Source organism: Callospermophilus lateralis, chromosome 8, assembly GCF_048772815.1.
Source record: "Callospermophilus lateralis isolate mCalLat2 chromosome 8, mCalLat2.hap1, whole genome shotgun sequence".
Classification (NCBI taxonomy): Eukaryota; Metazoa; Chordata; class Mammalia; order Rodentia; family Sciuridae; genus Callospermophilus; species Callospermophilus lateralis.
Window position 1 is genome coordinate 117417691 of NC_135312.1, and position 13530 is coordinate 117431220.

The 13530-nt window shown below is 42.0% G+C and overlaps 1 protein-coding gene across 3 annotated transcripts in view; it reads left to right on the plus strand.

Moving 5' to 3' along the window:
- Positions 1–13530, plus strand: part of Nr3c2 (nuclear receptor subfamily 3 group C member 2) — a 325266-nt gene that overhangs the window by 283679 nt on the left and 28057 nt on the right. For all 3 annotated transcript variants that reach the window (XM_076864297.2, XM_076864296.2, XM_076864298.2), the window contains exons 7-8: positions 5159–5289; positions 11591–11748. In XM_076864297.2, coding sequence (XP_076720412.2) covers positions 5159–5289; positions 11591–11748 — 289 coding nt within the window. The remainder of the gene's footprint in view (positions 1–5158; positions 5290–11590; positions 11749–13530) is intronic.

A 13530-nucleotide genomic window follows, 5' to 3' on the forward strand; every position in this document is an offset into this window, starting at 1 on the left:
TTTTCATGTTTTCAGTTCATTGTCTTCTTATCTTTGCTTTTTCCTCTTTCGCATTCATTCATGAAATACTTTTAGAGCAAAAATTGACACTTAGTGCTTGTCTGTCCTATACTTTTGGACATTTAACATAGTTGGACATAGATCCTGCCTTTAGGAAGTTTGTCGTTAGCAGTCAGAATGATGGAACTAAACTGAGCCATTTTTTTCCCGGTCTCAAAACACATAGAAGTTTTGCTTTGAGAATAAAAGTCTTAGGTACATAGACCAGCTTTGGGAAAAAAAAGTGCAAGAACAGGGAGTTCATAGCCAGCATGGTTTAACACACAACTGAGGCTGTAGTTGGCCTGCACCCTGTAATATGCAGATATGTGCTTTCCTGTTGCGCATTACAACACAAACAGGAAATCAGAGCAAGGGCTTACATTCTGCAAGTTTTGGACCTCAAACTGGGCCTCTTGCATGAACTCAGGGCTCTGCAGAGATTTCAGTGTCTACTAACAAGGACGGTAAAACTCAACCCATCAGCCAGCCCAGGGACATGGCAGGAAGCTGAAAGAAATAAGAAACAAGCCTGTACCACATCAAGTGTGAAGTCTAAATTTAAACTACAGGAATCCTACAAAAGCCTTTCAGCTGATAAATTAACATCAAGACTGGGCCAGAACAAGTGAAATGCTCGCCTCCTCCACAAGCCCCATTACCCATGGGGTTCACCCAGGAGACAATATATGCCCAAAGAATGCACCTTAGACATGCATATTTGCATTCCCAAAACATGAATTAAAAAAATCTGAAAGGCACTATAAAATAAAACATGTTTAAAATATCTAGAGATGTGGAGGACATATAATAACCATAAGAAAGAAGACTCCTATGGAAAAATAACAAAAAAGAAAAAAACTCGAGAAAGAACTAAATAGAGCATTACTAAGTTCTTTGACATGAACAACATTTCCATTCATTAAAATATCATAGACATAAAACTGTGGATTAGACATAAAGAAGAAAGGTTTGATTGGAAAATCACCTAGAAAGCAGAACAGAGATCTAAGTAGATAGGAAAGATGAAAGGGAGGTCCATGTGGCAGACAGAGCGAGAAGGTCCAGCACAACGGTAGCTAAGGGGATGTTGGAAAGGAAGGGTGACAAGAAAGGGATAAGGGTGACATTTGAAGAAGCAATAGCGAGGATATTTCAGAGCAGAAAAGAAAAAAAATCTAATAAAAAATCACAAAACTGTAGGCATCAGATAAATAAAGGGGGTGGGGGTACCAAGGAGAAAATTCAGGTGACCTATGGGAGATGGATTAACTGGAAATTTCCAAAACCACAGTTAAGGCCCAGGTGTAGCAGAATACTCTCTTCAAAGTACTGAGGAAGATTACCTGCCAAGCTTTTAAAACTGTCTTGTAAGAAGGTGAAATAAAGACGTCTTCAGATAAATTAAGACTTAAAAACTTGAACTTCATTCAGCAACTAGCTACTGCTAAAAGAATTACTAAAATGTATTCCTTAATAAGTCAGAAATTGAACCCAGAAGTAAGGAATAAGCCATAAGAAGTGACACAGGTCAAAAATTGTAGAACCCGCCTAAATGCCCTTCAATAGATGAGTGGATAGAAAAAATGTGGCATATGTGCACAATGGAATGTCACTCAGCAATAAAAGAGAATAAAATCATGACATTTGCCAGTAAATGGATGGAGTTAGAGAAGATAATGCTAGGTGAAGTTAGCCAATCCCAAAAATATAATGATATATATGATATAAGGAGGCTGATTCATAGTGGGGTAGGGAGCGGGAGCGGGAGCATGGGAGAAATTAGACGAACTCTATGTAGGGCAGAGGAGAGGGAGGGGAAGGGAGGGGGCATAGGGTTAGAAATGATGGTGGAATGTGATGCTCATTATTATCCAAAGTACATGTATGAGGACGTGAATTAGTGTGAGTATACTATGTATACAACCAGAGATATGAAAAATTGAGCTCCATATATGTACTAAGAATTGTAATGCATATATAAACAAAAAAAAGATTAAAAAGAAAGAAACACTTTGATAAGTGTCAGTAAACAGGGCGTGTCCAGGTGGAAGAGGGACAAGCCAATTTCAGTGGTGTTTGAAAACCAGTTGAAGTGTAAGTGCTTGGAGAAGAGTCCTGTGGAAGAAGGGAAGCAGTTGAGCAGGAATGAAGCATTCTCAATGGTTTCTGATGGGAAAGCTAATGACTGACTTTAGATTTTTAACTTTAGATTTTTAAGCAGATTCTCAACTTAGGAATAATTATTTCGGGGTGTGAAATTAGAGTATATACCTTCCAAATCTAGTAGAGGGGTAAGGAGGGTGGGTTCAAAAGCTGGATCAATCCCAATAAAAGTACAAAAAGAAAAGCAAAGAAAGAGGAATGGGGAGAATGTTAAAATGGCAGGAAACATCATGACAATAATCATGATCAATGAAAACAGATTAAACTGGGCTATTAAAAGTGAGAGACTCTAAAACTAAAAATATTTTTTAAAAAAGCAAAAGACTCAGATTCTTTTTAATTCAGCTTTTTACTATTTAGAAGACACACATGGGAAGTTTAAAACTAAGGGATTAAAAAATGATGTAGGAGATATTAGGCAAGTTTTAGAGAAAGAAATGGGGAGAGGGAGGAAGACATTAAGATCAGACAAAAACATTTTCAAATTTTTTTTCAGTAGTTGATAGACCTTTATTTTATGTATTTACGTGTGGTTCCCAGTGCCTCACTCACACCAGGCTAGTACGCTATGGCTGAGCCACCACCACAGCCCCCAGACAAAATTTTTAAGGAAAAAAAGACTAAAACCAGGAGCTAGGCATGGTAGCCCACACCTGAGGTTCCGGCTCTTTGGGAGGTTGGGGCAGGAGTGTGGATTGAGCCCAGAGATTCTGGACCAGCCTGGGCTACTTAGGGAGACTCTTAAAAAAATTAAAAAACAAAGATGGTGTTACCTAATGATAGAAGGGGGAATAAAACTTAAATGAGTACAAATGTGAAGAAACATCACCAAAGAAGAAACGTAAATGGTCAGTAAACATTAGGAAAAAAAAACGTTGAACCTACTAGTGATAATGGAAATGAAATCAAAGCAACCCTGGGTCACCCTTTCAACCCCTTCCCCCATCAGACGCATCGGATGGTGGCAAGCATTGGTGGAAAGGGGGATAAAGGACCCTGGGGCCTTGCTAGTGGGAAGGGGAGCAGCAGTTGTGCACAGAACACAACCCACCTTTGTTTTCTGGCTCTGTCCTATGTATGCACATATGGATATTCCTTGGATATTACTTGTAACGGCCGCAAGGAGGAAGGAGCTTGAGTGTCCCTCTATAGTGGAGTGAATATGTAATCTGTGATACATTCAAACAAAGCTTAAGGCAGCTAAAATGAATTAAGGGTTACCTGGATCAAGTAGATACACCTCAAAATTACACATTCAATAAGAATAAGTCACAGAAGGATGTGTGTGTCTAACTTCACATTTCTATAAAACATTGTATTGTAAGCTGCTTGTATGGACACAGGCATGTGTAGTAAAATGTGCATATCTGAGAAGAGAAGATAATTTCTTCCAACTGGTTGGTTCCCTTCTTGAATGAGGAAAGGATGGGCAAGATCAGGGAGGAAGACCAAGTGGGCTGAGCTTAACTCAGCCATGTTGAATGTTTTAAAACTCTGAAGCAAATATGGCAACAATATTAGCATTTGTTCACATGGTTAATTATGGGTGGTAGATCTATGGGCTTCTGCAGGTGTGTGGTGGGGGGGATATATTCTTAATTTAAAAACAGTTTCTAAACCAGGCATGGTGGCATGCGCCTATAATCCCAGCGGCTTGGGAGACTGAGATAGGAGCATTGTGAGTTCAAAGCCAGCCTCAGCAACAGCGAGGCAGTAAGCAACTCAGTGAGACCCTGTCTCTAAATAAAATACAAGATAGGGCTGGGCATGTGGCTCAGTGGTCCAGTGCCCCTGAGCTTAACCCCTGATACTGGGCGGGGGGGGACCCAGTTTCTTCTGGCTTGAGAGGAAAGAAATATGATAATAATCCGAAGTGAAATGTGTTGTGTTCCATTATGGGTTTCTTCTAAGTGGCATTCAGTGTTGAGCTGCAAGAGATTCCTGCCACTCTAGGGGAGCCCAGGACGCACGCACACTGGAAGAGCTACCGCAGTGCTGCTTCCCTGCAGACAGCTTTCGGGCATCCTGCTCAAGCACCAGCCGCCCTGGCCTTCACTTTTTGCATTTCTTTGACCTGCCAAGTCCTCTTCCATGGTTCCTGAGGAGTCTCCTTTTCATTTTCACAATCTTTTTCTCGTGAACTAGTAATTAGCCAGGGCCTTCCAGCAGGTTTTTACTCTGAAGGAAAACATCTAAAAGACAAAGTGATGCTTTACTTACTTCTCAAGGAAAGAGAAGGATGGTTTCTGTGGTCCTGTGATGAGTGTTTTATGAAAACATTCCGATGGTGGGGGAAGGGGACCGGTGGACTGCATGTGGGACAGTGTTTGTATACATGGTGCCAAACTCCACATAGCACTTTCTCTGTCACAGTGACTCTTCCTGGGGCTCTCACCTTTTTATGTTCTGTTTGATTTCTCTTGTCAAACATGCTAGTGCAAATAGTTAATGAACGTATCCCATGACCCCAGTAAGGAAGTCGTCCCCATCCTCGGTTCACAGTCTCTAGCCCGGTTCTGTACACCAGTGCTGTGGACTCACAGTGAGTGCTTTGTACCTGGGGCCAAAAAAGGAACACAAGTCTAAGGTCCTCGCTCCCCATCACAGCAGCTTCTCTGCTTTCTGGATGATCTATGTCACTATAACACAAACCATTATCAGTTAGCGTTATTCTGAACATAAAGTGAAATCCTGGCACACTCTGGATCCTGTTGTCTTCCATGCTTTTCACATGCTCACCAGGTGCTAGGAAGTGGAACAGCAGCATCGGTGTAGACGCAGTTGCCCAGTTCTTCTGAAAGGCATCTATGTGTCTTTAAAGTACACATCAGCGCCATGCTGAAGCCAAAAGGAAATTTCTGACTCGGGTCTCTTAGTAAGCTGCTTCAGGCCACCAGTCTGGGTCTCCTAATGCACCTTGTGTCCTCAGACATTTGCTGCTTTTTCTTTGCAGAGAGAAGATGCATCAGTCTGCCATGTATGAACTGTGCCAGGGGATGCACCAGATCAGCCTTCAGTTCGTGCGCCTGCAGCTTACCTTTGAAGAGTACACCATAATGAAAGTTTTGCTGCTACTAAGCACAGGTATAGCGATGTCCACCCTGGCACTTTTTCTACATTGTCAGATCATCTTCCCTGTAGCCGAGTAGTCCACTTAAAGTATTCATATAGTTGGTACCAATACTGATGATAACGCTGAAGAGATGTGTAGAGGGCTTTGGCCTTTGATGAACTAAGTTACTGTTGGGTATGAACCTGTGTACATATGAAAGAACATACCACTATTTCATTCATTCAGCCACTAAATATTTGTTAAGTGTCCATTGTGTGTGTGGTAGGATTGGGCGATTTGGGAAACACGGGAATGAATACCACAACTGTCTGTCTCTACCCTCAGGTAGCTTACCTGTAAGACGCATCTAAAGATGACTCTAACACACTGTGGCAAATGGTGATGTCCTGTGGTCGGGAAAAGGGGCAAGGAAGCTCTGGGTTGCAGGAGACAGGGCACTAAGAAAAGGAAAGAGCATATTAAACTTTGGTGAAAGTTATGGATCTTGGAGGACTTTGGAAAGTTTATAGATTGGGTATGAACCACATGATATTGCTACCATACAGTGGGAGTGTGGACGTGGGGCAGGTACTATATGAGCAATAGCACTAGTTTCAGGGGAGGAAGGTTTCCTTGCCTCTTAATTTTTGAATTTTTATTTTACATATATATGTATTCATTTAATTTTTCAAGTTACATCAGATTATGTTGGGGGTTGGGGGTACTCGGAATAAGGTTGGGAAGGGGATTGGACCAGATCATCTGGTGCCTGTTGAGTAAATCCCAGATTGCATCAGGGATTTACCAAAGGCTCCTGAGCAGCAGGGCAGCAGGATCAAAGCTTCGTGGCTTCCTGAAGATGTAGCTAGTGATAGAATGGATTAAAGGGGAAGGGGAGGCAAAGACAGGCAGAGAACTTAGCCTGACTGGAAGATCAGGGACCTGCTGGGAGACTGTGGCCACCCAGGCCTGGCTTGATTGGTCGTATGATGGACAAGAACAAGTGCATTCAGGGAAACAGGGCAGAGTTGGCCTTGGCGGCTGACAAGAAGGGGGAGTGAAAGTGGTGTCGGTCAGAAGTGACACACAGGTTTAGTCACAGCAAAATGACCCCTGTGACAGAAAAGCCAGTCGTAGAAATACATGTTAGGACTTGGAGAAGATTTTGTAGAATGTAAAACAAGTTCTATTTTTTGATGGGTATTTTTTGATCTGTATCCTGATAGAGATGGCCGGAAGATGGGGAAGATTGGGGACTGGAACTTAGAAGGCAAATTTGAAATATAAATTATGCTCATAAAAAATCATAGTTGAAACTCAAAAGTTTCATGGGGCTGGCCATGGCATAAAGAAAAGGAAAGAACCTATTAAGCTTTGGTAGAAGTTATGGCAGCATCTGAAGGGACAGAGACAGACTGTCACAGAGGTCGGCTACTGAACTGGACGATACAGAACTGGACGCCAGGAGCCAGCCGAGCATTCCCAGAAGGGGTATGACTAACGGTGTGGCTTGCACAGAGAAAACTGAGAACGTCCAGAGAGGCTACAGGAGTTTGACCATCAGGCCTCAGGCAGGTGCCAGGTGGCCAGCGACTTGCAGATTGACAGGAAGCTTTTTTTAGGCTTCTGGAACCAAGTAGGAGAAGAGAAAGTCGATAGCATGAGGTGGCAGGGCAGACGGGGGACAGGATTAGCCTTGGCGAGGACATTGGGCGCTTATTCCTCAGACAATGACACAAGGCCTTTACAAACAGAGGGGAAAGAATTTGAGGAAGTTCACATGAGACCAGGGCGAGGCCCGGGGGACAGTATGGAGAGGACCGCTCTGAGCCAAGTGCTGTTGCCTCTGAGGTAACAGAAATGTCCTGGGTGTCAAGAACCAGCAAGGGCACCGCTGTGAGTGTCATGGCCTTCAGTGGAGAGGGCATTGAGTGTGAAGCAGAAGAGACCGTCCAGTTCATGCCTAGCCCTCGCTGGGGCCTGGGCACCAGGGACTTGGAGAGGGACAGTCTTCTGCAGAGTCCTCTGGAAGAAATAGGCCCAGGCAGCCTGATGGAATGGGTCAGAGGGTGCGTTATTTCCAGCAGAGAAAGACAAGGTCTGTGGGAGCGGGAGCCAGGCCAGGGCGTGTGAGGGGTGCAGGGGCGACTGGGTAACAAGCAGGCCTCTCTGCGTCCAGCACCTGACTCTGTCCAGTGTGTTTCCACGTGGTCTCAATGCAGTGCTTGCAGTAGCTCTGGGACATTGACAGCCCTGAAGTAAGATAGACAGGGGCGGAAATGTAGAAAGGAGACCCAAAGGAAGGACAAGGAAATACAAATTTAATTCAGAAGTTCTATAGACTTTCCCAGCCAGTCTCTCTCCCAGGCCCCTCACTCCAACATTTCTTGGGAAATCTGTAAATCCACCTGTTCACTGTTCGTTGGCCCACCAATAAAGAGAGAAAGCCAAGAGAGACGATGACGTTTTGAGAAACCTATCATTTACGGGAACCTTCGAACTCATCTACGGATCAGATCATAGAGACCACATCAGCCTGATCACCATAAACCATTTCATGGTCATCAGACGGATGGCATCTTCCCATACCCACCCCTCACCAAGATTCTTTTCAAAGGGACCCCGAAAACACATCTCTCTCTCTCTCTCTCTCTCTCTCTCTCAAGATGGCCCACATTCTCCCTTGAATGTGTCTTTCTTTCTTTCCTAAATAAGTCTCTGTGCCTTTACTGACATGTGCTGACATTTTCCCATCACATATGTCATGGACCCCAGCTTCTCCTGAGTTGAGCTTCCCCTCTCTTCCTGGGAACTCCTTGGGACCCTCTTGCAGGGATCTCTCTTCTCCCATGGCAGCCCCATTCTAAAACTGACAAACTAGAGGCAGCTGAGTGTTATTTGTTCAGTGTCTTATGTGGGTTAGGAGTCAGACCCTGGGTTTGAGGCTGCATATCTGGTGGTGTTGTTCCTGCCCTCCCAGGAGCCAGGAGCTCAGGCTGATTGATTGATGGCTGAGGTGCAGGACGGCGGTGGCGAGGGCAGAGCATGGATCAGAAGGAGTCAGAGTGCCACAGCAGAGGGGCAGACCCATGGCCCTGGCAGGGAGGGAGCCAGCAGCTCACAGCTGTGTTTTGTTTGGCCAACACAGGTTTTGGGGGTTGCTTTTGGCCTTTTGTTTTGTTTTCGTTGAATGTGATGGCCCTGGGCAGGGCATGTTTTCTCCAGTTAGCCGCAGGCCCCACCATTCCGCATTAATTGCACCCAGCCCCATCTCCTGCAGCCTTGCCTGTGCAACCCCCTGTCTGCAGGTCAAAGAATCAGGATTTCTGTCACCATGCCACTCTCCATCAGGATTTCTCCCATTCCTAACTGATCCTTTCTGGAGCACACTTGGAAAAAATAATCTTTAAATTCAGTGAAAATGATTTCACTCCAATTTCCAAGCTATCTTTATTAGACATTCCTGATAAGGGGGAATATATATATATATATATTTGTATGTATGTATAGGTACATACATATATACCTATACAGACACACATATATACATGCACACATATGTCTATGATAGAATTTAAGTGAAGTAGTATTTTCTGAAAATGCCCATGCTAAAATAATTCTTTGTAAAATTTGGCTACTCAGTCTTAATTGATTTTTTTATCCTTTTACATCCATTTAGTTTTGCAGCCTCTAATAGATTCTGATATCATTTTGAGGCTACCTGAATTAATTTCAGAGATCCCAAGTAGCTCAGTACTCTCAAATCTGACTTTGTTTTAGATGCAGTAAAAGCAAAATGAAAGGGCAGGAAACATAAGAAGTTCATGAATCACACAGAACTACTGGCTTTAGTAAGCTCATTTTGCCAGTCTGTGACAGAAGACACCAACATCATTCTAACTGAGGAATGTTAAACTGCACACCTCAAGTCCAGCATGTCAAGGAAGGGTTTTCTATTATTATTACTTTTTAGAAATGATATCAAAAGAATCTCAAACTCTTTATGCTTGCAAAGGAAAGCTGACCAACTTGTCCCTCGGTTGTCTCTGCTCTTCTCCAGCCCGTAGGTTCTGGAGATTTTCCAGCAGCCCCGCTGCATTTAATAAGCAAATTCAGAAACTCTGGGCAGACCTCCAAAATATGAGGTTTTGCTTAAGTTCCCTTTATTTGTTGGTTTGTTTCAACTTCTAAAAAATCTGGCTGGGAAATTGGTACAATATATTTCAGTTACAGCAGTGAGATGTAAGTAATAATATTTGAAGTGATATAATTTTGAGACTTTCTGATAACACAGCTATCAGAAATATAGTTAATCTTAGCTGACGTATCAAAGAATGTTAAAATAGAGTAGGGAAATTTATTTATTTTAATGGTAGATGATTTTTAATGCATAGGGTTTCATCCATATAAAGATCCATATTAAAAAATTAAAGGCTTGCTTTATATGATTTTATAACTTAAAAATGTTAATCTGCATGGGCAGCAAAGGCTGTTATTTGCAAAGTTTCCATTACTTTTAGAAATTTTTTAGTTAAAATTTTGGCAGAAAGTGGATCTATAGCTTTACCATTAACTTCCTGGTTGTTACCCTACTGCTTCATGGTTGTTTTATTATACTTCTAAAACAAGATTTTAATTTCAAGAAAGGAAAACCTATGTGTTACATAACGGATGACATTAACTCTTTATGAGAATGTCTGATTTTTAAGACCACAGCTAATACTTCAGCAGCCTCAGGAATTTGTATCATTGCTATCCGGGGGTGATTTTCTCCCCCTACAAAAATAGATTTAAATAAACTTCAAATCAAAAGCCTCAATAATTAAACTCAAGGAGATTATTAACATAATAGCAGAAGTTAATTTGCAAGATAATTCATATCTTTATTTAGGAGAGCAGGGTTTATTTGGAAACAGTATGCCTGGCTTCCAGGGTCGCATGTAATATTCAGAAACTCCTTTGCCATTCTAAAGTGCTGATGACCAGAGGAAATTATTTATTCCAGTTATGAAAAATTAGCAAATATGTAATTAGGAAGTGAAAGTAAAAGCAGTTCCAAAACTCAGGATATTAATATCATAAGATGAATTTTCATTAGGTCTTCATCTCCTAAAAATCCTCTAAGTGATCTTATTTTTCAGAGTTAAAGCATAAACATGACCATCTGTTGGCCATAGTGAAAAGCAAACATGTCAGCAGGTTGTCAGAGGAGACACCTTTAACTAAAACTCTGCCTGACATCTCCTCCTCTTCCCTTATACCCTTTCTCCATAAAGTACCTTGATCTGGGCCCTGGAAAGAATAGGACATGGGGCACTTGACATGCATGAAGTCCTGTATCCCTAAGTCTTGTTTTGGGAAAGGGGAAAGAGAGTGCTGGAAATTGAACGCAGGGCCTTGCAAGAACCAGGTACTACCACTGAGCCCCATTCCTGGACCCCATATAATCCTTCCAAGTGAACTTCATTTTGTTTCAATATAAAACCTAGCCGCTATGTAAAAGGAAAGAAGAAATCATAATCCTTAATTTTCTACCTCACCAAAGACAAAAGTGATCATGGTGTTAGTCTCTAAAAGTTTCAAATCTTGTCTTGAGTGTAGAGCCCTTATTGATGTCACCTCACAAAGCAGGACACAGACCCAGTGCAAAGTCACATGACAGAGCCTCCGTGGTCAGGTGGTCCTGGAGCAAAGAATGCAGAAAGTGTCTGTTGTATGCAGCATCCTTCCCTTGGTAGAAGGCCAGTTTCTGAGAATATCTGATATTTGAACTTGAATATAAAGATGTTGCTTTCTAATGCCAGCTAGATTATGTGGGCTTTGGATCTTCCAGTTGTGAAAAAATAAAAATATGTTTTCCTGCCTCTGAGGTATTGGCAAGTTAACATTCATAGAGCACTTGATGACCAGCCATGTAGTGTTATGGTTAAGAAACAGGCATTGAAAACAGACAGACCTCAGTCTACAGTTTCCCCGACTCCACCATTTATTTATTATGCATTTGGGCACATGGATCAACCTCTGGTCCAGTTTTCTCATCCCCAGAATGAAAATAATATAATGGTTGTATCCTAATGTCGGTGTCAGAATTAAATGAGCAAAGTAATAATGCATACCTGGTACATAAAAATTTTTCTTCTTTTGTGTACGTATATGTGGAAGTGTTTACTGGTAGGTAACTACCATATTTATTCATTAATTTCAAATAATTGGGATTTTGTATCCAACCTTGTAATCAGTATGTGAGCTTAAAATATTCAAGGCCATTTATCAGCTAAGATGCTCAAGCTGTTTTCATCCTGGCAATTTATATGTCTGTATTCTTTAACACAGTTCCAAAGGATGGCCTCAAAAGCCAGGCTGCATTTGAAGAAATGAGGGCAAATTACATCAAAGAACTGAGGAAGATGGTAACTAAGTGTCCCAACAACTCTGGGCAGAGCTGGCAGAGATTCTACCAACTGACCAAACTTCTAGACTCCATGCATGACGTAAGTACAGCCCTCGGTTTCTCTTCAGTGAAGGAGCAACACACACACACACACACACACACACACACACACACGGTACAAATCTAGACAGCTGAGTGTTCAGGGCTTTGAGATGAATGAGGGTAAAGTGTTCAGAAAGAGGCAGCAAGAGTTAAAATCTGGTTAAGGAAATTTTTCTTTGCATAATCTTTGGAAGAAGCCCCATTTATAACAAAGGGTATGGCTCTGTGCCCTGGACCAGGGAAGGCCCTCAGATCTGCTACAGGTGTCAGATTGAGTTTCACATTTTTTGCTTGCAATTTAGGAAATGTTTGGTTAACAAAAATGTTTGCCTTAACGTTGCATAAATAGTGTCCATCTTCTTCTATAACTGTTAATCTAATAACCCAATCTTCCAAAAACATTATTAGTGGTACGGGGCCAGTGTGGATCCTCTCAATCTTTGCCAAATTTTGAATCCTATATTCATTATTCTTCCTTGCCCTATATAAATACAGAAGATAGATGATGAGGTCGTTTCGGATTTAATCAATTAAAGATGTAGTTGGGGTGTGTGTTAGCACTTTCTATAGAATATTGGTTTGGATAACTTGCTTTGTGTGGCGTTGAAAATATGCTTTTGTTTCACTTTACAAGCAGCTTTTCTAACTCTGGCTTAAAGAACGTTGGTGTGCAGTCACGCTAAAATAGTTCTGCATATTTGTAAAATTTCCATACTTTCTTTTAGAAAAATTATTGTCCTCATTCGGCCTATATGATTTGAAAAGAAATTTTTTCAAGTATTTTCTATGAAGGAAAACTTGGTGACCAAAACTATTCTAGCGCTTCTATAGAAATAATGGTTTGTTCTTTAGAAGTGAGTTTGTGTCAGTAGAATGTCACCTCTCTGTGATGCTAAAGGCATAGAGATAATTGGAAAGGAATGTCACTTCCGGGTGTTTTACCCTGAGACTCTTGCATATCATGTACCTTTGCCTGCTCTGAATTTCTCATAGGGCGAGTTGTCTCCAGGGTGAATTCGGTGATCAGTACTTTTACTACTAAAAAGGGCTTTACAGAGTGTAGTTTAGTACAGAAAATCTTGGAAATCAGAGATGATGGTAGGTGAGGCTTTGGGGAGCGCAGCCAACGACGTTCTCCATGACTCACACCCAAGGCACAGGGCACCGTGGCCACGTCTTCTCAAGCATTTGGTGTTGAACAGAGCTACACATCACAGCCAATGCATTGCCTTTCGTTGTGATTTTTCAAGATGTTCCCTAGGAGAGATTCAAATGGGGCTCTGTGGGTCTTTCTTTACGCATTCTCTTATTTGGCTGGCACACGTGCAGTATCCACACTAGCATATAACCATCCTCACCACCCACGACGGTCAAGCGATTTGCAAGTATGAGGCCTGCAACAGAAGTTAAAACTTGTTTCTTCCACCCCTTTCTGAATCAGTGTGCCTTGAGCAGGACGGCACAGTGCCAGCAGGCAGTGAGAGGCCCCCCACTGTGGTCCATGCGAAACCTCTTCTGCGACTTGGTCTTCAGCACCAGTGCAATGCTTGATGCAGATTAGGAACCCAGTGAAGAGCTGTCAAGTGGCTGTGTCAGAAATGTTGATTTACTGTAAAATTTCCCACGGCAAATTAGTATCTTTTTGGTTTATAAAAATAGAAGTATAGTTGATAATACAAAAACCTGAACAAGTTTAAAGCACACCACTTGATAAGATTGGACATATGTATAGAACCGTGAAATGGTCACCACTATCCAGATAGTGAGCATATCCATCACC